This window comes from Tiliqua scincoides, chromosome 1, assembly GCF_035046505.1.
Source record: "Tiliqua scincoides isolate rTilSci1 chromosome 1, rTilSci1.hap2, whole genome shotgun sequence".
NCBI lineage: Eukaryota > Metazoa > Chordata > Lepidosauria > Squamata > Scincidae > Tiliqua > Tiliqua scincoides.
Genome location: NC_089821.1, coordinates 74,459,755 through 74,486,338, shown reverse-complemented (window position 1 = coordinate 74,486,338; position 26,584 = coordinate 74,459,755). Strand labels below are relative to the sequence as shown.

General features: G+C 44.4%; 1 protein-coding gene across 1 annotated transcript in view; it reads right to left on the bottom strand.

Annotated features, from left to right (window-relative positions):
• Positions 1–19,612: 19,612 nt before the first annotated feature.
• The window catches only part of MARCHF4 (membrane associated ring-CH-type finger 4), a 141,234-nt gene continuing 134,262 nt past the window's right edge, over positions 19,613–26,584 (bottom strand). The window contains exon 4 of the mRNA XM_066640811.1: positions 19,613–19,974. Within this exon, the coding sequence (XP_066496908.1) occupies positions 19,613–19,974 (362 nt within the window). The remainder of the gene's footprint in view (positions 19,975–26,584) is intronic.

The window sequence follows — 26,584 nt, the reverse complement described above, 5'->3', positions numbered from 1 at the left end:
AATAATATTTAGCACTTGTAGCCCAGCAGCTGCAACTGACATCTGAGTGCTCTCTAAATGTCAGTTGCAGCTGCTGGTCAACTGGCAATGTCTCAGAGCCCAATCCTATCCAATTTTCCAGAGCTGGTGCAGCCCTGCCAACATAGCATGCACTGCAACCTGCAGTAGGGGAGCAGTCACGGAGGCCTCCTCCAGGTCAGGGAACATGTGTTCCCTTTCCTCAGAACTGCACCGAGGTTGCGCTGGCTCTGGAAAGTTGGATAGGATTGGGCCCTCAGTGCCTGGGAGGCCTCATTACCACCAGCTTCTAAGCAGCCACTGCTGCTGGCAGAAGGAACTTACTGAGCTATCCTGGGAATCAGCGGACTGTAATCTGAGTGAGGCACAATTTGTTTAAAATGACGCCAAATCATCCAAGGTTGCCTTAGAGCCTGACAAGTTCTGGATCATCAAGACAATACTTGACAAAAGGAAAAAACAAAACAGGACAATAGTGTGCTGTCAAGTAGCAGGACCAAAATGAGCAAAGGGTGGCCATCTTTCCAAAGCTGGGACAAAATGGACTTTGTGCTTGTTATTAAGTTTGGAACGATAAAGCATTTGTTGATTTCTCTGCTTGCTAGTTCTTTTGCGGTAGCGTTTAGCACAAAGTCGCAAGTTGCTTCTGTCTTCATACCCTCATTCGTGTGCATGCATGTATGTATATGCCTTCATGTGTGTTTGTGTGTGTAAGGCTACACCAGAACTGCAATTACAGAGAGCCAAAGAAAGATGGGGGGGAGAGATGGTGAATGATGGCTGATAACTCTCCTCTGTAACATATTGAGTGTTCTTCCAAGCAGCAGGGGATATTTTTGTGAGCTTAGGCAGAAACTTCTGGCTGCTCACAATATACTGTTCACAATATACTGATACAATATGCTCACAATATACAATTCAAAAGCTAAAGATTTGTGGATCCTAACTGTAAAAAAAAACAACACCAAGGAACACCTATAGCATAGAATTCTGTGAGATGGATATTTTGAAGTGGATATTCCTGAGAGCCATTGTAACGTAGTGGCAAGTGTGGTAGCCTTTGACCAGGGAGTCCAAGGTTCAAATCCCTGCACTGCCATGACACTTACTGAGCAACTTTGGGAGTCAAGAGCTTTCTCCCAGCCCAACATTCCTCATTAGGGTTGTTGGAAGGATTAAATGGGAACGCTGTCTATATTGCCTTGGGCTTCTTGGAGTAACTGTGGGATAAAAATAATATTTCAAACATGCCTTGGAAGGATACGCCACCATGGCATTAACAAATACTGTGTTCACTTTGCTATCTCCTTATGCTGTTGGCACATTAGAGACCTAATCCAAAGGCGTAAACAAGCAGATCTGTTTTCTTCTGTCACTTTGTGGTTCATAAAAGACGATATATCATGGTGAGAGACGCTGAGACAGTTTAGCTGCCGAAGGGAAAACTCGCCATTTGCAACTCCACGGTTTTATTTATTTCTGATTTTTCACATTTCTATATTCCCAAGAAGTTCAGGAGTGCTTAAGCATCCTGATTTCCCCAGTCGTCCCACTCTGGGTCTTTTCCTTTTTCACAGTCATGCCAGATCATGAGAAGTATTGCTTGATGGCTGATAAAAAGTGAGGGCCCCCCCCCACCGCTGCTGTAACAGGGGTGAGATACATAAATGAGGCCTTACCATACAAGGATTTGGTAAACCTAGACCCTACAATGATGGAGTGGGGAGGATGACAACTTAATGCAAACATTTTGCTTGGGTGATGATTATTAGGATTAATATGAACCTGTTTTGCCACTTACCTTACCTGTTCATAAAAATGACTGCAGGAACTGTGGATTTTGTCCCTTACAATTTGAAAAATTCCATATGCAGGTCTTCATCCCTCAATTTATTTATCATTAAAGTGATTGGATGATTCATCCTTTCTAGTTGGTGATTTCACTGGGTTTCCTCTGAATCACTTGATGAACGAAAATTCCAAAACACACAAATGCCTTTAAACCCATTGAAATGGACCCAGCTGGATTTTTGGCTTATAATATTTTCCCAAAACCAATTCCTCCACTTCCAATTGCTCCACTTTCACCAAAAACGTATGTTTTTAGTATTTGCTCCTTATGCTCTTTCCAGTATTTGCTCCTTATGCTCTCTGTGCATTCATTCAGAGGTATGCAAACTGCAAGGCTGCTTACAGTCATCATGGCTTGTAACCTGTGATGAACTTTTCTTCCTTAAATTTGTCCATTTAGGAGAATTAAGACAGATGGACAGACTGACTTGATTGTATCTTGCCTTCCCCTCCTGTCCTAGACTTATTGAACCTGCTCCCTCTCCACCCATCCATGAGCTCTGCCTCACCAACCCAACCATCCAGTAAGGCCATGGAGAAATGGGAGAATTGAACCCAGGACATCTAGATTTGCCTCATTTTTATGGCTCCACTGCCTGGTACAGCTGAGAATGTAGTTTAATCTCTTAATAAAAGCAGCTTAGCTTCCATTCAGTCTTGGAAAGAAGGATGGATGCCCTGAAAAGATATGGTTCATGGACCTGTCACATCAGTAGTATATCAGCACACTCAAACATCATGCTGGCAATTCAGCTGCAGCCCTGACACCCTCCATTCTGAGGTTTGCGCTACATTCAGTGAGAAACATGGGTAGATTCATCAAGGACTCTCGCCAATTAATTTCTTGCAGACCAGAGAAGGTCCCTCTCTCAGTCAGAATTTTGAGTAATCAAAGCAGCAGATGGGCTGCATCAGCCTCAAATGTTGGTGTAATTATCTCATTTATTATCCTGTCCTACTCTGCAATGACTGCTCTTAAAGGGGATCATTCATTTTAATGCCATCACTTTTCCCCAGCCACATCAGTGATAGAGTTGTAATTAAAAGCATGACTTCTCATAACTTGTTTTCAGAATAACTGACCTAGGGACCATCTGCAAAGATGTCGCAGCAAAGATTTATGGCCATGTTTCATTGGACAGAGGTAGTAAACCTTCCGGCTGTTGATTTGGTGGCTGCGCTCTGACTTGGCTCCTTGAACAGTGAGCGGGGTTTCGTGTGAAAATGACCTGCTGCAGTGTGCTGAACTGACACAGGTTTGAGGTTTCGGCTGTATCTGCAGGTTCTGGAGCTATTGTGAGGACATTTCAAAAATTTCAGCGGGGCTCACTTCAGTGTGTGGTAGTGGTAGGAGGACAGTTTTACAAGACCAGCCGTTCAGACATAGTTGTCACATGACCAGCTTAGAAGTATTTAGTAACTACTGCATATGTTTTATTCCATCCTTTCTCCAAAGTGGTACAGATGCCTTTTCTAACCTCATAGTAAACCTGTGAGGTGGGCTAGCTAAGAGATAGTGACTGGCCAAAGCTCACCCAGCATGCTTTGAGTTTGAGCAGGGATTTTAACCCAAGTTGTCTTGTTCTACATCCAAAATCCAGCCACTACATCTTACTAGCTCTTGAATATATGAAACTATCTTATACTAAATTATATCATTGGTCCATCTTGTCCAGTATAATCTACTGTGATCAGGGCTGGCCCATCCATGATGCTGACTGAAGTGGTTGCCTCAGGCAGCAGATTGGTGAGGGAATGCTCATCTATGCTCATCTTCCTTCCACTCCCTGGGCTAGAAAGGAAAGAGGGGGATAAAGAGGAAGAGGAAAAGGGAGGGGAGTGCTAAGCTAGAGCATTGGAGAGTGGGAGGAGCAGAAGTGCATCATCGGGAAGGGAAGCAACATTAGGCACACTGCCTCAAGCATTAGGAGGTTTTGGGCTGCTCCCTGTTCCCTGAGATCTTTTAAATGGAATACTGTACCAGTTGTTGGGTAATGAACCTGGGGTTGTCTACACTCAAAGCACATTCTCTACAATGTGTATTACCCATAACAAGTACGCAGAAACCATGCAACATCCACAGCTGCCATTGTTTAAATGGTGTTATGAATGAATTCTCAGGGCTAACATGTAGGATAATACCTGGTGTGGAAAGCTGGTGCAGTGTAGTAGGTCAGAATATGAGCTATGTGCTTGGAAATTTCTGGTTCAGAATGTACCCAAGCTCATTTGATGGCCTTAGGGAAACCCTTATCAGCTGCCACTCTTGCCATATGGGAATACATTTGGTCTATCTAACAAGGCTCATCTGAGAGAAGGAAAATTCTGACCCCAAACCTCCACTGCCTCGTGGCTACATCCAGTTATGGAAAAGGCTTCAGGAGTCAACCTCGAGGCAAAATGAGCCGGAGTTCCTGAGGCAGTTTATGGCTGAACATAGTCATGTTCTGGCAACTCCTGTGACGCCACTGGAACCAACCATACTGGCTTCTGCCTTTCCATTGGACCATTTCAGCGACATGGAGAGGGGGGATTTGCTGCATGGGTAACAGTCTATCCTCCATATTTACTTTACCCAGGCTTTGCGCACTGGAGAGGACACTCTGTTTCAGAACCACTATTCAGAGCACGATACCATAGTCTTCCAAGACTGAAGGATGCCAACATCTAACAAGGAATGATAAGGATAATTGAGATAAGGTATATTGTGAGTCTATGTACATACTAAGTTTCAATTATTTTATTATCATTCCTGGAATGACCTGAGAACCCCACTGTAAGCCACTTCCAGTTCTTGAGCTTCTCTATTTACTGCTTATGTTGGTGCCAATCAGGAGAACCAGCCCATGGTTAAAAGGCAGCGAGTCCATGGTTAGAGGCTTAAAAAATTAACACAAGAATGGGCCCCAGCTTTGATCTCTGTGGTGAAAGGCACGCTGAACTTCACAAGGTTATATTAGCCATGTGATAATTGTAGTTATCACTTGCTCACCTGAATGTGTACAATTTGGTTGGTTGGTTGGCAACCTTCAGTCTCGAAAGACTATGGTATAAACCTACAGCACCCGGTATTCCCCGGCGGTCTCCCATCCAAGTACTAACCAGGCCTGACCCTGCTTAGCTTCCAAGATCAGACAGTTATCTGTTGAAGAATCATCACAATTACCAAGAGAGGGCAGACAGGGTTGTTGTGTTCTACATCAGATCGATCTGGATGGAGCCATCCAAAACTGCTATTTAGAGAATAAAGAAATATTTGTGACCCTCCAAGCATGCGCTTAATGTAACTAGTAGGTAGGCCCTAAGATTCCCTTTGGACATGAACCGCATTAATTAGTGGATAAAGAGTGAATCTTCTGTTTGTTGTTCCAGCTGAATGTCTGAAGGGGAAACTTATGCGCCTCTGACATGGGAAGTGTGCAGAACTGAGAAATGACGCTTCTGTTGGAGGAGCATGGAAGGGAGTGTGCAGTCACAGCCACATGAGAAGGGGGAATCTGATCACATTTGACTCCATTGTCTACTCTTGTTCTGTCTTGAATAGCTGAACATGTTGCTATCCTAAGGCCCCCCTAAAGCAGGGGGTTGAACTAGATGACCTATTACGCCCCTTCCAACTCGATGATTCTATGATTCTATTCACTGTATATCAAGTAATATACGTAGTTTCCCAAGATATATTATTCTTGTGCTGGCCCCTCTGCAGCCATATGGGCAATTCCAGCATGATTGGCCTGAACAATGTATGCAGAGCATAAGAACATAAGAACAGACCCGCTGGATCAGGCCACAGGCCCATCTAGTCCAGCTTCTTGTATCTCACAGCGGGCCCCACCAAATGCCCCAGGGAGCACATCAGATAACAAGAGACCTCATCCTGGTGCCCTCCCTTGCATCTGGCATTCTGACATAGCCCATTTCTAAAATCAGGAGGTTGCACATACGCATCATGCTTTGTAACCCGTAATGGATTTTTCCTCCAGAAATTTGTCCAATCCCCTTTTAAAGGCATCCAGGCCAGGTGCCATCACCACATCCTGTGGCAAGGAGTTCCACAGACCAACCACACGCCGAGTAAAGTAATATTTTCTTTTGTCTGTTCTAACTCTCCCAACACTCAGTTTTAGTGGATGTCCCCTGGTTCTGGTGTTATGTGAGAGTGTAAAGAGCATCTCCCTATACACTCTGTCCATCCCCTGCATAATTTTGTATGTCTCAATCATGTCCCCCCTCAGGCGCCTCTTTTCTAGGCTGAATAGGCCCAAACGCCGTAGCCTTTCCTCATAAGGAAGGTGCCCCGGCCCCATAATCATCTTAGTTGCTCTCTTTTGCACCTTTTCCATTGGCAGCAATGGCTGCCAAAGATACACCAATGCGAAACAAGTATAAATCCACTAACAAAGGAGTGTAATCTCCTCAGCTGGTCCCTGGAAAACCTATTCAGTCAATCCATTGTGTAGGGCACCCATTTTCCCAATGAAGTTAGCAGGTGCAAAAAGCTGGAGTGGAATGAAAGCATGTTGAAGAAGGCTGGAGAAGATAGGAATGACCTTACTTGTTTTGCGGGGGACGACGACGACCTTGTAGGGTAATTTGACAAAGATTCAATTGTGTGTGGCTAGATTCCTCAATTAATTCAATCTAATGGGGCTGCTGATTGGTACATGTGGATAAGCCTCTATTATGACTCTCAATGAACTCAAGTCTGGCAGATGCTACAGTTGGAGAGGGCTGTTTTTTACTAATAGAAATGGAATAAATAATCTGTTGGTAGCTGATTAAAAGCCCAGCCTCTGGGGTTAGCTAGTGTAGATCATCCAGTGCTTTATCTTGCCTCTTTCGCCCCCTGGCACTAGTGCATACATTTGCTAGGTGAACTCCCATCATTTGATAAGGGCTGAACAGCCACACCTGCCTTTGTTTATGTACTGAGCACTCCAAAACGGATCATAAAGTCAAACTGATAACAAAGTCTACTCTATACAGTCCCAGGTGACTCACAAAAACAACAGAAAGGGATTTGATTGAAGGTGGAAATAAATAAGCAAAAAAGAAATAAATTTCATCATGTTATGTTACAGGTGAGAGGAGAAAAAGAAGAAAAAAAATTAAAAGAGCCTTTTACCTTCTTCCATTTTTTCCTTTTATTATTTTAGAAAACAACCTTCAAACACCAAATAATAGTTTGCCTGCCCATCAAGAGCACTTGTTATTTCATTCTTGATTCAGGAGCATGACAGGAAAATGACACATTCGCATGGTAAATGAAAATCTGAAATAGAACCCCTTTCCCATTTGACTTTTGGGGGTAGCATCGCCGCTTTCTCCATCACGTTCCCTCCACCAGCAATCCAGAATGTGAAATGCTCCATTTGGAGTCTGAATTTATAGCGTTTTCCCTAGAGCACATTGCAATTCATTCTCAGCATTCAGCAGATATTGCGATGTCTACAAATTGAACCAGTCAGCCACATAAAGCTGTGTTAAGCTCCTGGGCAAGTATCCCAATCTGGACATGGTCTTTGGTAATGCCATCAAAGAAATCAATAGCTGGGTAGTAATGAACACAGGACAAGTATATATGCTGTAAAAAATTCCTTGGGGATGAATGGGTGGATGCATGGAAAAGGCATGAGTGGGGTTATACGCCTCTGTGGAAATGGACTTATATAATTCAAATGCTTTCTCCTGTCCTTATCTGAAAAAAACCAGCTGTGTCCCAGTACAGATTCACCATGAATCTGTGAATGTGGAACTATTGGCTTCTGTCGAGTGTGAGGAAAAGGTCAATGGGGAAGCAGAATGGGAGCCCCAAATTTTATCAGTGCATTGCAAAAACTTCAGCTGAAGTGGCAGCATCAGAATGAAGCTTTGCAAGAAGGAAGCGCATATGAGACACTGCAGTCAAAGAGAAGAGGACAGCAGCGTCAGAGCTGCCTCAGAAGTGAGGAGGGTGGTTCTCCATCATTGCTAAGAGTCCTGTGCCATGCACTGTGGAAAGGAAGCAAAAAGCGAAGGAAGGTGAAGAGGAATACAGAGCAAAATACAGGCAGGAAAACAGAAACCTGTCCCTTGCACTCTCCAATGTTTGGTTCAGGAAAACTTACATTGTCCTCAAGAGAAGTGAGAAGTCCATAAGGGGAGACCACTCCGAAAATCCTCCCTTTTGAGTTTGTAATGATTGGGGAGAACACCAGCAGAAGTGAGCTGGGGAAAATGGAAATGTTAACCTGGGAGGGAAAATGGAAGGATAAAATCAGATGGGGAGTGGAGATTTTGAAGGAGGTCAGCTGTTTGAGCTGTCTCACACTAGCACTTTTGTAACCCACCCTTGGTGACTTATGCTTTGGGAGCATAAAGCTTTAGATGGGATCAAGCTCAGTCATCTTCTAGCAGGAACCGTTTCAAAACATGGTACAAGGGCTATTCTGAAACTAAGTACCACTTGGCTGTTAAAAAAACAAGACATAAGAAAAACAATTTAATATATCTCAGCAGTTAACTACCATAGCCACACTGCATTGCCATGCAATCTCCATCTGAACTGAGGCAATTGTCATACCATAAGAACCTAAGAACAGCCCAACTGGATCAGGCCATAGGCCCATCTAGTCCAGCTTCCTATGTCTCACAGTGGCCCACCAAATGCGCCAGGGGGCACACAAGACAAGAAGAAACCTGCATTCTGGTGCCCTCCCTTGTATCTGGCATTCTGACGTTGCCCATTTCATGGGACAAGTGAATTTATCCCCTGCACGAAGAACATTCCTGCCAAATTCAGCCAGCTGGTAACCCGTTCTACGGCTTCTTTTCTTTTTGTCCCTAATCACTCACCTGCCTCCTAGGTGATTGTGGTCCTTTAAGGTCCCAGAGCACAGTGGCCAAACAGACAAGCAAACAGAGGAAGTTCGTTTGGTGAGTGTTTGGGTTGTTTGAGCAATAACCTCCATAAGACAACTGCAGTTTAAACAAACTTTCTCTAACAAGAAGCAAATGGCCACTGTGTTCTGGGACCTTCAAGGAAGGACCTTAAAGGACAACAATCACCTGTGAAGCAGGAGACCAATGACATGGGGCTGCTTCTGCTGCATGACACTGCACACACAGCAACCTGCAGAACAGGTTTCCAGCTGGCTGAGCCTGGCGGAAATGATTTTTGTACAGGGAACAAACATGACAATTGAGGCAACACTACAGATGGAGTGGAGACTGCATGGAGGTGTAGTGTGGGCATGGTATTTAACTTCTGAGCTGTATTAAATTGTTTTCCTTAAGTCTTGTTTTTTCACTAGCCAAGTGGTACTTAGTTTCAGAATAACCCTCGTACTTTGCTACCACTTCTCTCAGATGGGCAAGCATCTGCCTGCATTAAGAGAATATATATTATTAGGATGGCTTTGATGGCACTCAGAAATCATCACCCATGATACTGATATTATGGTATCTAGCCACTCTTCCGTACTTATTCTTCTATACATTTTCTCATATAGTTAGTTCATCATGGGCTGGAAATCAATCTGGTCCCACAGTGGAGCATTCAGACAATAGTCATTTGCATTCTGCAGACCATGCAGCCAAGACTAATATCCATTCATATGCCAGAGTCAGAATTAGGTGCCACAATAAATAATCAAGGCAGTCAAATATATTGACTTTGCTTCTACTGGATTTCAGTTTTGAAGACTGACTCTCTATTAAGCTGGTGGCTGCTTTGAGTTCCTCTGAAAGTTTATGTGATAATTGATGGGTTCCAAGTCTCATGCCACCCAATAATGATGTCAGGATGACTTGTGCTTTTTATAACAACGGTAGCTGCCCTCCTTTTCCAAATTATTTTAAGTGAGTTTAATTATAAACGTCAAGTCTTTAAAAAAAAAAATCTAGACTTCTTAGAAAACCAATTTCTTAGGATCGGGAAAATATATTGGCAACTTGGAATAAAAATGTATCTTTTCTTTGTTCTCTCGGATCAAAAGGACCATCAGCCATTGACAACAAAGTGTGATTTCAGGTGTTTGTGCTTTTGTTAGCTTTGTGCTTACGCAAATACATATGGCTCAGGCTGTGACCAGCTGTGCTTTAAGAGTTAACTGTGTTCCTCTCTCCACTAATATTGTCTGAACATGGCAGAAAAGATAGCTAGGAATAAACAGGAAGATGACTGATGTAACCACACACTCCTCATTTCTAGGGTTGGCCTTCCTACAAAGTGCCATTTTCTTGCATCTCTTTTCGAATTAGCTCTGGTCTGCAAAAGATTGAAGGAGACTTCATTGTAGGTCCAAATATATCTAAGGCCAGCATTACTCATTTTACTCCTCTCTCTTTCCTTATATAGGAGAATGAGGAGAAAATCACATTTTTGGCATTTAGCTGGTATCCCACTTGGAGAAGAATTCTCCTTTGCTCAACCTTTTTCAGATGTTTTGCCCATCTCCTATTACCCCTACCTTGAGAAGTGCACATTACAAAGAAATATTCCCCCCTTCATTAAAATGGCTTCTGAATTCTTGGCAAATTTGAAGTCCATGAGTGAGCAAGGCTACCTGGTTTTTACAAAGTTGTGAAGGGTAAAGATGAAAAATAAAGATCCTTTTATTAATGTTTTTTTTAATAAAGAAAGAAGGATGCACAAGGGGCAGGAGAGAAACTTTCAGTAAGGAACTTTTGATTTGGTTAAGTCATATTGTCTTCTGCCTCGATCCATAACACGCATTTTGTTTTTCATGCTACAATACAGAAGGAAAGAGAAAAACGACCCCTTTTCACTCTGTGAAATCATGTATATAGGAAGAAAGAAGGGAAAAGCAAAGATAACCCTCTAGAAAGAGAGACAGTCACTATAATGCCATCACCGAACACACGGAAAAGAAGCCACCTCTCTCAGCCAGCAGCCAAGAGTTCTCTTGCAGAGGACTAACATGGAAACAAGGGTTTCCAGTGGCACTTGGCATCCCGCCATGTGTTCATTTGAGGCAGCCATTGTTGCTTCGCATGTAGAAAAGACCATGAGCACTAAAACATTCAGGAGCACACAAATGAGGTACAAATGTACGAACTTGTTAAAAACCATGTTAAGGAAATGTGTTTGGTTCTCTGGCCATCCTTGAAGTCTCACAGTTAATTCAGATTCTCTGAAATGAGGTTTCAGTTCATCAGCTTGGCAAGACAAAGGATTCTAAGCTTACATAAGGGGGGGCCTTGTTAGATGGCACAGAAATGGGCGATAACAATTGTAACTGGAGGCAGATGCTTATGCGTTAAGGAAAACATGCACACACCATTTTATTATAACAAAGCTTGTGTAGCCAAGAAAGACACTGTGGTATCCACTAGGTAGCATGCCTAGCTGCACCCAGGGAAGAACTTCGGACAGGATTCAATGCCAAGGCCCTCCCTTCTTTCTGCTCACCATTTGCCATATCAACCAAACGTTGTTGAGGAACCCAAATTCCATCTTTCAGGGAGGGGCATTTTGGGAAAGGGGCACTGGGTGCTATTCATTGCCAAGAAGTGGTGTGCTTTGCCACTGATGCTCACAATGCTTGCCCTGTGAGGTAGTTTGAGGATCATCATTCCCAAGAACAGGGAATTTGCTGAAGGCTACAAAGAGAGTCAGTGTCCGTATGAGGGTCAGAAGACACGGGAGTCCACTGTCAGCTCCTGCCAAGGTATTCTCCTGGCTTTCGGCTTTCAGTCTGAGAGTCTCAGAATTTGATGTAGTGTTTTTTTTTTTCTTTTTCCTTTTTCATATTAACTGAAAGATAGGCACCTAGCTTAATATTATATCGGATGGCCTATTAAAACCATGAGCACCTTTATCTTCGAACTAAAATCCTTCCACTTGTAGGGAGGAAACTGTAAGCCATAAATCTTTAAAACTGGAGCAATAGACAGGCTGTTTCAAATGCTAATGCAGAAATAGGCTCCTGGTGGCCCTAGGGCCACTTTCCCTAGCATGCTCTGGGATCCCAAAGCTCTCTCCCTCATATACCATCTCAACTTTTTTTTCTTTTTTCAGGGAGGAAAAACAGGTGAGGAGGGACAATGACAATTTTGAGTGGATAACAGCCTGAGCAGAAAGGTTAAGCAGGTCCCTGCCCTGGCAAGTGCCCCTTGGTCACCCCTTGTGACCACTTAACAATGAGGGAAATGCTGAAGGAAAGTTACATATACCCACATGTATAGCAAGTTGTCTGACCCTTACCTATAGCAAGGGGGGGGGGATCAGTACAAGTGGAAACAGCTCCTCTGCTAATTTTTGCATTGGCCCTCCGTGAATAATTGTTGGGCTCATCAAGCACATCTTTCACACTCCTAAAATGCTCTTTGGGAGGCAGTAATGCAAGAAGCCAGTTAAACGACTGGCTCAGAAACTGCTTACATGCTCCCATTAACTCTCTCTGGAGGATACCATTTCAGAGATGTCAGGGCACAGGTAGGGTGACTCTGCTCAGCACCAATGATCAGAGCTACTTGCCACAAAAAAATGCTTGTTTCATGCATTTAGAGATTTGCAGGGACGCTGTCAAGCACAAACTGAAATCCTACATGTGGGTTGCTTCTCATTTTTTTTGAGCCAGTGGCTTTCAAATGCAGTAAACTTGAAAACTCTTCCCTCCCCCCCACATGTTACCCTTGGTAGAGAACCAATATTGAAAGTGAGCAGATTTTGGGAATGTCCCTTGAGTAGAGGGGATGCAGGAATATTAGGTGTGGAGAGAGAAAGGGTTCTGGACTGCATGTCCTATTTTGTTGTTCAGACCAGGCCCCATCATCATTTTTAAGCAACTGTGGCAGAGTTGGTCTAACAGCAAGATCTACCATTGTCACATTTAGCTTGTCCCTTAATTTTAAGATGAATAAAAACATGGACAACTTGGCTTACATTGTGCTTTAGTATTTATATAGAGGAAAATCTAGGGGACAAATCTAATGACAAAATGATGCTTACCTATTGGACTGCAGTTACTGTCAGTTAATCATTGGGTAAGATCCATTGTATTGTTTCATTCATCTATCCAGGAACAATTTTCTCTCAGTGAATATACTGGTCTGTGAAATCCCACTAGCCTCAGGCCCAGAAATCCCACTAGCCTCAGGCTAAAAGTTCTTTACATTCTGGGGAAGGGCAGAATGCACTGAAATTGCAGACCAGTTCTGAATGGATTTTTGTACTCTGCCAAGTTTAGTGTTTGGTGCTCTAACTCTCTTGCTTTTGGAGGCCACAGGGGCTCCAAATGACTAGAAGAGATTCACTCTGTTATGGAACAATTAGGGGAAGTATCATGTAAAGGAAGAAGGCTAAATTGGTGGTACAAAATGTGTGTAGTATTCATTTAAAAGCTATTGTTTCTCAGGTTTAGCTTTCAAATAAAATTGATTATGGAGCCCAGAATTTTGGCCCTTCTCCTCCCAAGTATACAGCAAAATAAGTATTTCCCATTTAGGGCCCAATCCTATCCAATTTTCCAGCACCAGTGTAACTGCAATGCTGCTCCAAGGTAAGGGAACAAATGTTCCCATACCTTAAGGAGGCCTCTGTGACTGCCTCCCCACTACAGGATGCAGCACATGCCCCATTGACATGGCTGCACCAGCACTGGAAAACTGAATAAGATTGGGCTCTTAGTCTTCTACTGGATATGTGCAAAGATCAGCCATTTCTATTATGTTTCCACTACACAAAACAACCTGCCTGGCCTGCTTTGCTTTACCTATCAGTGGTAGCCCCCTCTGTTCCTTGTGTGCTACATCGTAACTTGATGCAATGCACATGCATGAGTATTTGCAATATAAAGTATTTGAAAATAATTATGACTTCCTGCATTGTCATGGGAAAATTGTGTATTTTGCTTAGTTGCAAAATTATTAATGGCCAACACATCACCGGGAAACAGTGAACCCAGAAAATTGCAAAGAACTCAATTGCTATAGATAGCAGTTCAAGTTTCAGACCTCAAATGTGGCTTGATTGGATTATCTCTTCTAACTTTCATGAACGGATGATATCACAAGAGGGAATCTTCATAATGAGATCACATAAGAACAGCCCCACTGGATCAGGCCATAGGCCCATCTAGTCCAGCCAGTAGTGTAGCTAATGATCATGTAGCCCAGTGCCAAGCTCAAAATGTTGCCCCAGCAGCTCACCACCCACTTGCTCTGCTGCCTCTCCCTGGTCAGTGGCATAGCTAAGGCATCTATCTGCTACCTGGGGTCAAAGAAGATTGTGTAGCTCGCCCTCCATGACAAAATCAAATTAATTAATTAAGTAAATAAATAAAAAGTTATTGATTCCATGCTGTATCATAATAACATCTCATTGGCACTCAGAACAATCAGTCTCATAGGTCAGTTTTGAATTAAGCAAATCTACTTCTTGTTCCATAAGGCAGTTGTGTTTTCATTTTCTGGTTAATTGGCCATAACTTTTGATAGAATACAAATATTCCAATGCGATTTGTTTCATTGCATTGTGCATTAAATTACCTTTCCAATGATATATAACATAATGGTATTATTCATACATACCAAGATTTTCACAATTTTGGTCACTAGTGTCAAGCTCAGCTTGTTGCCCCCCTAAAGCTTGATGCCCAGTGCAACTGCTACCCCCTGCACCCCCTTAGCTACACCACTGAGTCCAGCTTCCTGTCTCTCACAGTGGCCCACCAAATACCTCAGGGAGCACACAAGACAACAAGAGACCTGCATCCTGGTGCCCTCCCTTGCATCTGGCATTCTGACATAGCCCATTTCTAAAATCAGGAGGTTGCACATATACATCATGGCTTGTAACCTGTACTGGTTACAATCTGTACTGTCTGGACTGTACTGTACTGTCCAATCCCTTTTTAAAGGCACCTAGGCCAGATGCATCACCACATTCTGAGGCAAGGAGTTCCACAGACCAACCACATGCTGAGGAAAGAATGGCAGGAACAGCACTAAATAAGACTGCCTGTAAAGAGTTCTCAGAAACTTCCATTAGGACTGATTAGAACATAAGAATATAAAAAGAGCCCTGCTGGATCAGGCCAAAGGCCCATCTAGTCCAGCTTCCTGTATCTCACAGCAGCCCCACCAAATGCCCCAGGGAGCACACCAGATAACAAGAGACCTCATCCTGGTGCCCTGCCTTGCATCTGGTTTGATTGCAAACTGGACTGATTGGAGCTGTTAGGATTTTAACAGGAACAGAACAAACAAAATATATTTTGCCAGTTCTTAAACAGTGTTGCTGCCGCCACTCTGTTTCTGTGCATAATTCAAAGTGATGGCATGGTATATATCCTGCTAACCACAGACTGCTTCATTATAGTAGCCTGTTGTGTCCCTTGGGCTGCAATCTTATGCATACTTTCCTGGGAGAAACCCCACTGAATTCAGTGGAACTTACTTCTGAGTAGATGTGCATAGGATTACACTGTTAGTGGTAATGGAGTAGACTAGACTCCATTGTCTAGTCTACAATGCATGACTGTCATGCATTGGTGACATGATTTTTTCCCCATAAGTTATTCTCGTGGCTGGGAAGAGCAGCCTGTACCTTGTTGGTGATGTTCTGCTATATAGATACTATTCAAATAGTATCCCCGCTTCCATTCTGCCCACTCCCTCCGCTTCCTTGCTCACCCTCATCCCCACAGCTGACTTACCAGGTTCAGCAGATGTGGCAGGGTCCAGCGACTGAGTTGCAGAGCTGCCACCTCTTATGGCAGCATGTGCAAAATGGCTGCTGACCGAGCACTGTGCATGCCATTGGCAGCCATTTTGCAACAGCAGAAGTTGTTTTTGCTGTACTAACCCACTCGGCCAGGCAGGATTGGGCTGTTAGAACATTAACAGCAAATTACTAGAAGTACTTTCTGGTTAGAATACCCCTTTCCATATTGTCCATGCCTGGCATTTGGGATAAAATGCCAAGTGATAATCTGGATGATTAGATATCCAGCAACTGATAGTATCCTGAAAAGCACCTTCCTATAGCAGCTAGAAAATGAACAGCTAAGCACTGAGATGCTCTTTTGTTACTACTCCTACTGGATGACCTACACAGTCTGGTAAATGTGAAGGAACGCATGCCTGAAGTTGATCTGGAGTAGAATGGTTTGTGCTTGGGGCAGAGAAATTAATAGCACAGTCTGGAGCAAGTTTACTTACAGCCCAATCCTATCAAATCCTGCCCTTGCCAATGCAGCCACATCACCACTACTTCTGAGTAGACATAAGATTGTGCGGTTAGAAGAACAGTCCCACAGAGCCCAGTGGTAAGTACTCTCTAGTAAGTGTCTTTGGACCTAGTCAGGGTGCAGGGGTCCTAGGGCTCCACAATTTTATCTATAATTTAGATTGGAGGAACAAGATAGTATGTTTCAAGCATATTACCCACATTTTTCAGAATCTTTTCTGCATTGTTTTTGCATGGCACTTGCATTATTTCATTACACTGTGACTATCTTTCTGTCATATTGCGCCCTTAAACTGAAGCAGAATTTGTGAAAGAGCCCCAAATGCTCAAGGTGTACAAATCAGTTTTCAGTTTGCACCTTTAAATACAGCTCAACAAAATACTACCAAAAAATGTTGTGGATAACTTTCAGTACTAGAATCAGTGGGCTTGTTGACAACCCACTGAGAAAAAGGAACTCTGAACCACATACCCCCTTTTGAGCACAATTTTTCCATTCACCAGAAAGCCTCTATTATTAACCACTACTTGCTTTGCGGGAGAGACCGTGTGACACTGTGAGAGCCATGGCTTTAGTCAGGCTGTTGCTTCTTCTGTTTTGAACAGACATAGTTCCTTCTAACATCACCTAACATGCAAGAAGCTCAATGGTTGTGGAAGAACAATGTACCTCTCTGAACTGGCTCTGTTTTAGCAAATTTGTGGGTTGAACTGGTTTTGTGAATGAGCCAGCACTTGTCAAATCCGGGCACGGCATGTCAAACCATTCACAGGTTTGATTCCGCACGTGCAAATCTGGTGAAAATATCATGTTACATGTCATGTGGACTTATAAAAATGGGTGATGATAAGAAGCCATTACAGTACAAGGTGAGCTATAACCCAAGACAGTCTCATCTGGCATACTCCAGGTTTTAGTGGTACATGTGGCAGTACCAGCAAAGAAGGGAGCAGCACTCATAAATTTACACAAGGGATACACTGTAAAAATGTCTTTTATACCAGTATAAATATAATGGTTTCCTTCCCAAAGGATCCTGGGAATTGAGGGTGCTAAGAATTCTCTGTTCAAGATTTCTAGTCCAATTCACACAGCTACAGTTCTTAGAACTCCTTAAGGAACAATAGTTAGAGTCTAGGACTGCAGTCTCTCCCATTCAGTCATGACCACAACGGCCTGCAAATTGAGGAGTAGCTTACACATTTGCAATTTGACCTGATTGAGCCTTAGGTTTATTTACAAAAAGCAGGCAGGATACTGCAAAATGGAGCAAAATCATGGAGCAAGGCAGTGGGGCTTTATGAGGTTGCATCACTACCGTTTTGTTTCCAAATGCCACCCCCCTGCATAATTTTTAAATGAAAAAAATGTCAACAGACTTTCCATAAAGTTTACTTTCCTTTAAAAATGACACACCGGGAGAGCACAATTAGAATCAAAATTGCAGTGAGGGCAAGCTATGCTTGCTGTGGTTTGACCCCACTTTGTGCAGCTCCTCCAACGTGATATTTATAATTAAACCTAAGCCCAGATTGGGACAAGTTGCACAATTCAGTTCATGTGCAACAGGACCTTTAAACCAACTGAAGTTCATAGCATAGATCCAATCTACATGCCCCATTCCCACTTCCCACTATCTACATGCCCCATTCCCACTTAGGCACAATGTGCTTGACTTACAGTAAATGTGTTTACTCAGAAGCAAATCTATCCAAGTGCAAGGAGACTGAGGGCCCAATCCTATCCAATTTTCCAGTACTGGTGCAGCTGTGCCCATGAGGCATGCACTGAATCCTATGGTGAGGAGGCAGTCACACTGGCCTCCTCCAGGTATGGGAACTTTTGTTCTCCTACCTCAGGGCTGCACTGTGGCTGCACCAGTGCTGGAAAGTTGGATAGGATTGGGCCCTTAGACTGCAATCCTATGCACACTTACCAGGGAGTAAGTTCCATTCAACTCAATGATACCAATGGTTGAATCCCAAAGCGGCTAATGCTGTCAGAATTACTGGTGATGCTAGGTGCTTTCCAGCAATCACAAAATATAACGTACCAGGGTGTTCAGGCTAGCCACCACTGGCCACAAGCAGCACACAGCCAGATCTATGTGCAAGCACCCTCTGCACAGTTGTCCCAGCATGCAGATTGGGAGACAGGTAGGAGTAGATGGCATGGGGTGACAACAGGGGCAGGTAGGAGGGTGAATCAAGACCAGGAAGGGAGCAGGTCTGGCAGCAGTGACATCTGCTGAATCTAAACCCCTTTTCTGAGCTCAATCCACCTTCCTGGGTCCACACAGACTTGCACCAGTGATATTGCTGGTGCAGATCTGAGTAGACCTGGTGCGCTGCCAAGGGCATAATGACCCTGGGACAAGGGAACTAATATTCCCTTACCCCAAGGAGGCCTCTGGAGGCTGAAACATCTCTGTGGGATACAGCGGGTGCTGCAGTGGTGCCACTGCATTGTCACATGGGGATTTGGATAGGATTGTGCTGATACTTCTGAGTAAACATGCATAGGGTTTGTGCTGTTACAGTGTTAGGACTGTATTACTGTGTTTAGGATTGCAGTCTTATGTCTGAATGGGAGAGACAATTTGGTAAAATAAAACAGCCTCTCCCATTCAATCATAAGATTGCCACTGCCTGCCAACTGAGGAGCAGCCAGATATACAAATAAATGAAGAAAAAAGATCCTGTGGGTCTATGACAAATCACTGATACAGAGAAAAATGAACTGGCTTGGAGAATGAGGTGGAAAAGCCAGGTGGGAAATTCAATAGGGGACTATTCTATTTCCCCAAACCCGCAAGGAAAATACAGTACTGTATGTACGAACAACAAAACCCAAGATGCTGAAACCTGCCATGACGGATGGCACAAATCACTGACTGGTGACTTGTGCTTGAAACATTTGTTCAAATGTTCGTGGCTCAGCTAAAGGTTGCCCTCCTCTTCCCAGCACCCTTCCTGAAAACCTCTACAATGGGAATGTTTGAAGGGGGATGTCAATCTGGAATTTTTACGGTTAAAATTTGGGCAGAGTCTTTACTCAGATAAAATTAAATAACAATAGCAATAAACTGACTGTTTCGGCAGGAACATCCTGTGGGCGCACAAAAGAGCAAAGGGCCACAGATGAATTTATGCCTTCGAATACTGGTTAATACAGTTTGAAAAATACTCCAGTTTTCTTTCTGCCTACTCCATGTGTGTGAATTCATGTGTGGTGGCTTTAAGTCTCCCCCATTCCCTTGCAATAAGACCAACGATATTTTCTGCTCCCCCCCTCAAGCCTCTGCCCTCGCTCAGATTCTTTAGTCTGTATTGCACTTGTTTTGTTGTAACGTTTAGTGACTGCAAAACTTTAACCTCTTTCCAGCATGTGTGTGTGGCTCTGCCTCCACCATCCTTGGCTGGCCCTCCTGGTGCTCCTTGTGCAGCTGCAGAGGACCAGGAATAAAACAAAAGGCACACCACGCCCCATAGCTCCGGAATTCCTCTCCCCCTCCACGTTGCATTTAAGGCCTCCTGAATTTCCTTCACTCAGACTGTTGTGACTCTCATGACCAGCTCTCTGTTTGTGCTCGAGTGGCTTCTCTGTTCGTGAGGCCTCAGGTGGCTGAGTATATGCAAGATGGTATAAGCACAGTGGTGGTCAGACAAGGTGCCCGTGGTGTGAGTGGCTCCCCGGGCCACGCTGTCGGCCGGAGCGGAGTTGCTAGCTGCACCACCAGTGGAGGATGCATGGTTGGTCTGAGAGGAGGTTCGTTGGTTGGTCCTGGTCCCTGATTTCTGGTCCTCCAGGTCCTTTGTTTTATCATAGTTCAGCACTTTCCACTGCTGGTTGACTGCTTGCCACCGTTTAAAAATTCGATAAACTGAGGGCCCTTCGTGGATTATTAGACCTGCAGGAGAAGGGAATTGGTGGGTAGGGGTCAGAGAGAGAGAGACAGAGAGAGAGAGAGAGAGAGAGAGAGAGAGAAACATAGAATCTGTGACTATATCACTTACTGTGACTACATGAGCACTGTGACCATGGAGAGCACCCCTTGCCCCTTGAGAGATGGCCCAGGGTCTGTTCCAAGTCTCACAGCTTCACTGAATGAAATTGACAAGAACGCAAAACAGAGTCTTAGGAACATGGTTGGTTGGCAACCTTCAGTCTCGAAAGACTATAGTATAAGCCTACAGCTCCTGGTATTCCCAGGCAGTCTCCCATCCAAGTACTAACCAGGCCTGACCCCGCTTAGCTTCCAAGATCAGACAAGATTGGGCATGTGCAGGGTAACAAGAACATGTTAGGAACATGTTGTCTTATTGGATCACCAAAGATCCACCTGGTTAGTCTAGCTTACGTTTCTAATATTCTCGGAGTTTGCAAACAAGGTTTTAAGATGATGGCTGTCCTCTGCTGCTCCTCCCGCACACCAGGCATTCGGACATACACCCTGTCTGTACATGAGTTTTCCACTAAGCTACCGAGATCAACCTTCATGGCTCTTACTTTCTGCAATTTCCTCCCTGGAAAAGCCTGCCCTGCACCTATGATGACAATCTTCAGGAAAAGAATGCAAAGCTTTTTGTTTTGGTTCTTAGATTTTCTCCTTTTAATCTTTACCCTTTATCAGCATGGGATTTTACTGCTGCTTGTTGAATTTCTGGCTTTTTTAATTGCAAAATTTTAAAATTTTCTTAGTGGCCTTGCTTTCTTTAGAAAGAGATCTGGGATACAACTCCTAGAAGAACAACTTAAAACAGATCTGAGTGATCAATAAACGAGTCTTCAGGGCAGCATTTTATACTGCACTACAGTCCCTTCTTTTTGCACATGCAGCAAAGCCCCATTTGACCCAGATCTGTCTGATTCTGAACTCTGGGGGCAAAGAAGATCAAATGTCTTCCAGTTCTATACCTGCATCCATCCTGCTGAAAACAGGTTTTATGGAATAACACAGCTAATATTCAGGCCATCTTGTAAATAATGTGCCAATGTGACAGGATGCATACTTCTTACCCTTTCTTCTCAATACCAGTCAGGCTATAGATATTTGTCATTTGATTAAAAAAAAAAATCAGGGAACTTCCCAGCAGCAGACCTGCCATTGAACATAAAGGGCAAATGCCCCAGGCACAGAGCCTCGCACTCCTCTAGGACCGCGCAGGAAACTTCCTGAGGCTCCTGAAATGGTTGGAAACTCTGCTTCCAGTTTTCCAGAAGCACAGTTTAAGACCATAGAGAAACCTCAGAAGGCTCCCTCCCCAGTCAGTCCTGGAGTTGTGAGAGGCTCTGTCATGATCCAGGTAAGTGGAGGTGCCAGCTTTGTGCGGGGGGGGGGGGGCGGCACCAACGTGGACCTTTGCCCTGGGGCATCGTGGGGGTGGGTCCGCCACTGGAACTACCCAACAAGTGCAGAAATATAAGGGCTCTGTTGAGACAGAATCAGGTGCCAGTAGCATGGCTTCCCTGAATTCATGAGACTGGAAATCCTTGTCTTAAGCATAACTGCTTCATTATTAAACTCAACTGTTCTGCTGCTACAACCAAGGTCACAGAGGCCTCTAAAGCTATTTCGCCTTCTCTTTCCCTTTTCTATGTGTCACATGAAAAATGTTAGCCCATTCTTTTCATCTGCTTCTGTCCTTAGTGCAACAGCCAAATCATTCCCCTTGCTCCACAGGAACACTAACCCTTGAACGTTTCAACAGTTGAGCAAATTCGGATACCACCCAACAGCCCCACCCACCACGTGGGAGGGCTCCAGTCTGCTGCACACCCCCTCGTGGCACACTGTTCCACTCTGCATGTTCACATATAAGGGATGGTTCAGGAAGCCTGTCTCTCATGTGAGTATGCAGGGTGGAATGATACACCAAGAGGGAGAGGGAGAAGTGCACTGGGCAGTGTTGTTGGATGCTGTCCTCTGAACCAACTCATGGTCTAGCCTAGATTGCTCCCTGATCTGCTACATTTGCTACTTGGAGGTATATGTTTATATGAAGGAATACAGATTTCAAGGCCTTTGAGAAAGTCACTCCAGGCAGAGTGGTCGTACCAGCAGCCAGGCATGCAGACTGAGGCCCCTTCTCCTCCTCCCCCATTCATTCCCATCACCACTCACTCGCCTTCCTGTCTCTCCTGAAAGAGGATGAGATTGAGAGAGTCCACAGGTCACTGGGCTGCTCCTTCACTTTGCATTGTTGTTTACTTGCTGGCCTACCCACTCTATCCCAAGACAGTAGGTGTTCAAGCAACTGTCCTGGCATGGAGGAGGAGGAAGAGCAGCTGTTCACCTCAACCTTTGGCCACCATATTTGCCTCACCTCCAGCTTGGACCTCAATGCCACTGTCACCTGAAAGGAGAGGGCTGGTGAGCAAACAGGTGAGAAATGATGCCTTTTCTCTTCACTCAATTATTGGAGAGAGCAGACAAACATCAGCAACAATGCAAGGCAAGAGGAGCAGCACAGTCCTGCAGTTACTTCAACAACAGCTTGAAGATGTCAACTCTGACACCCAGTCCTGGAGGAACAATCAGTCATATGAGTACCCTGTGGTTCAAAGTGGTACGATCCAGGCACAGGGTCTCCACTCCACTGAGAACTAGCAAAACTAGCCTTTAGCAAAAACTAAGGAGTCTTTTTTTCCATACCTAACATTAAAGATAACTGCAAGAACAATATATTAGCTATTAAATAAACTGCATGTTGCCTTTTCACAATAAGGTAGTGGTTCTCAGACTCTCAGGGAGAGTTTGAGCTGCTGCAAGTCTTGGTGGGGTCAGGGGGAAGGCAATTCCCAGAACCGTGCTGCTGTGGGTGCAGAGGGGGCTTTCCCTAACAAGCTTTACCTGCTGCCAGGGTCCGGGGGGTGCAGGGTCCTAGGGCTCTGCAGGACTCCCCACAACTTGGAAAAAATGCAGTTGCGACCCACTTCTGGTTTTGCATTCGCAATCCAGTAGTGGTTCGCAATTGCATCTTTCAGTGTTTACAAGCTGTGGGGAGCCCTGCAGAACCCCCCGCAGGGATCCCCGGTCCCCCTGGATTCTGGCAGCAGGTAAGGCTTGCTAGGGAAAGCCCCCTCTGCGCCTCTAGCAGCCCGATCCTGTGGATTGAGTTGCTGCCTTTCCCCCGCCACTGCCCCTTAAGGGTGCAGGGCCCAGGGCTCTCAGGCTGGGGTGTTGCAATGCTCCAGTTTGAGAACCACTGCATTCAGGGATACAATCAACGACTCACAAGCATATCATGTTTCCTTTTTTGCTCTTATGGGGACAGGGTATCTGCAATTTGGTACATCACTTTGTTTCCAAAGTTCCCCAAAAGCCAAATATTGATTTTTGAGGGTCAAAAAGCGACGGCAGAAATTAATGCCAGCACCTAACATTTCTGTTGTGTGAGTTTGGTGGGGAACTTTGACCTCAATTATTTAAATTCAAGTGGATGACCTCAGAGTCTGCCTCAGCGGATCGTGAGTCAGATGTGGAAGTTTAATTTATTTCAGCCCTAAAGCTTATCACAAATATTAATGAGCAGGCTGATTCAAGGGGATGGTTTTTAAAAACTTGTGTTTGCTTTCCCTTCTAAATTACGACTGTGTATGATCCCGTGCAATTAATAATATGATGTTGATGGATGGACTAGTGCATCGACTGAGCACCTGTTTTCCCAGATAAATCGGGCTTCAAAATATTTACTAAAAGTGCAGAAATAACTTTGTTTTCCTCTGCAGTTGCTGAGATCCAAATTACTTATTGATTTCCCAGCACTGAGCTCAGGAAACTGTAAAATTAAAAAGGAACCAAGCAGAGGAGTGGGTGGGGAGATGGAAATAAATGCCGTTACATTTGCAACTGTAAAACATGAAGAGTGAGCAAGGGAATCTCATCAGTTTAACAGCAATTTGCAAGAAGCACCAGGATTTCATTGAAATAAATTTGAGCTGTTTGAGTTAAACAGAGATGGGGATTCCTCAGGCAGCTCCAGAAGAATGTCTCTTTCACTATAGTAAGGCATTCATAGGAAAACTCAGGGCTGGGCCAATTCTTACTTCACATTTGCTTCTCACATACAAAGTAAATATGAGTGTGGCTTTGGGAGAATCCAATCATTAGCGTATTTAGTCCTGTGTTATCTATTCTAACTAGCAGCATCTCAGACAGGATCTTTGCCAGCACTACCAGCAGAGAACTTTTTAACAGGAAGTGGCACAGATTGGAATCCCAATCCTCACTCCCTATGCGGTGGTGCCAGTGTGGCTCCACTGTATCCTGCAGGGGAGCTTTGGCCTCCAGAGGCCTTCTCAGGATAAGGAAAGATTTGTTGCCTTGCCTTAGGGTAATCACATGGCAGCCAATGGGTCTGCTCAGACTTGTGCCGACAATATCGCTGACGCAAGTCTGCGTGGACCCGTGAAGGCAGATAGTGCCTTGGAAGGGGGATTGAATTCAGCAGGCACTACTGCCTCTAAACCTGCCCCTTCCTGGTCCTCTTCCCTGCTCCTGTTGCCATGCTGTTCTTCTCACCCCACCCCTTTCCACCCTCCCCCCCACTTCCTTCCAATTCTCTAGGCTTATTTATTGGGAGCAGCAGGTGTCCAGAAGCCACTGACAAATAATAATAATAATAATACTACAGGTATTTCTATACCGCCTTTCTTGGTCCTCAGATTTCTCCTTAGACCAGGGGTGCTCACACTTTTTTGGCTCGAGAGCTACTTTGAAACCCAGCAAGGCCCGGAGATCTACCAGAGTTTTTTTTACAATGTTTGCGCCATCATAACATATAACATTTATGTGTACAATGTATGTTGGTGTACCTTGAGCCCCACTGAGTATAACAGGACTTACTCCTGAGTAGACATGCCTAGGATTAGGCTGTGAGGCTGCAATCCTAGCCACACTTACCTGGGAGTAAGCCCCATTGAGTACAATGGGCCTTACTCCCGGCATTTCCTCCCAGAGGCACCTGAAGGGGGGGGTCAGCACTCCGCGATCTACTCATTTTGCCTCGCGATCTACCGGTAGATCGCGATCCACCTATTGAGCACCCCTGCCTTAGACTTTATTCAAGGCGGTTTACATAGGCAGGCAAATTAAATCCCCATAGGGATTTTTACAATTTGAAAGAAGGTTCTATCTTTCAAGAAACCACAACATTCAGATGTTTCTTTCTTGATCTGGTTGCACATTCTGGTCTCCATCCTCCCACGCTCAGAGCAGATGGAATAGCTCGGCTCAGCTTGTCAGCTGCTTCAAGGTCGCATGGTGCCGGTGGCTTCGAACTGGTGACCTTCGGATGTTATCTTCAGGCAAATGGAGGCTCTACCCTCTAGACCAGACCTCCTGACCAGACACATGGATCCAGCCCCTTGATGCCTGTGGCAGTGGCCAGCCTGCATGCTCAAGTGTAACACATTTGGTGACTGCTGGAATGCTCATTCTGGTTGCGCACAGCTCCAGTCGGACTGTGTCACAAATCTGGGGGTTCCTACACATGCAAGTTCTGTTCTCTGTTGATGAGTTATGGTCCACCCCCATACATGTGCATCACCTAATCTCTGAATGGGGCACGAGTACGCTGCATTTCTTAGCAACAATGCAATTATTTGCAAAAGCACAGGGCATCCAAGCATCAGACCCATTTCCATGTGATTTGCCAGGAAAAGCCATAATTAATAAAAAGAACAGCTGTGACATGTTTGGTTTTGGTATTCAGGTGTCTGTACCCACGTACAAAAAGTCAAAAGACAAGCAGTAGTCAGTGGTGCTTGTCAATAGGGATCTTGTGAAAAATGCAATGACAGAAGTGTAGAATTTTCAGAGAATGCTTCCTATATCGTTAGACAAGAACCCAACGAAAGGTGACGAAAATCTGAAAGCCACAATCCAACACAAAATTAATCACGCTTAAGCCTATTGCAATCAATGGGCTTAAACATGCTTAACTCTGAGCTGAGTTCTAGCGATTAAAATGTCTGTGCTCTTATGTTCGGCCTTATTTGAACAGACAAAGGCAAAAGGTGCATTTAACCATTTTAACTTCACTGGTTTTATTATGAGAAAAATGACAGTCTGCTTCTTGCTAAGGCTCCTTCTTCTAGCTCACACAATGACTGGGGATGACATGTGTAGGTGATGAATTCAGAACAGATACGAGAAAGCACTTTGGCATACAACACACGAGTAATTGATGGAATTCACTGCCACAGGACGAGGTAAGGATGAGCATGAAGTTAGATTACCCTGGGAATTAGATCAATTCATAGAGTCTGTCAACAGCTCTCTTCCAAGATGGTTGGATGGAACTTCAATGCAGCACACAATGCAGCAACTGAATACCAGTTGTTGCAGGCAAAGATTGGGAAATGGCTGTTGTCTCCATGAGGTGCTTATATATGTGTTACATGGGGATGAAAGCAGCTTCAGGGAGATGCTGATGATGAGAAGAGAAAGTGCTAAGAACCCTTCTCTCCCAAGCAGCAACATTGTAATTAGCCCCGAATAAGGACTGCAAAACTAG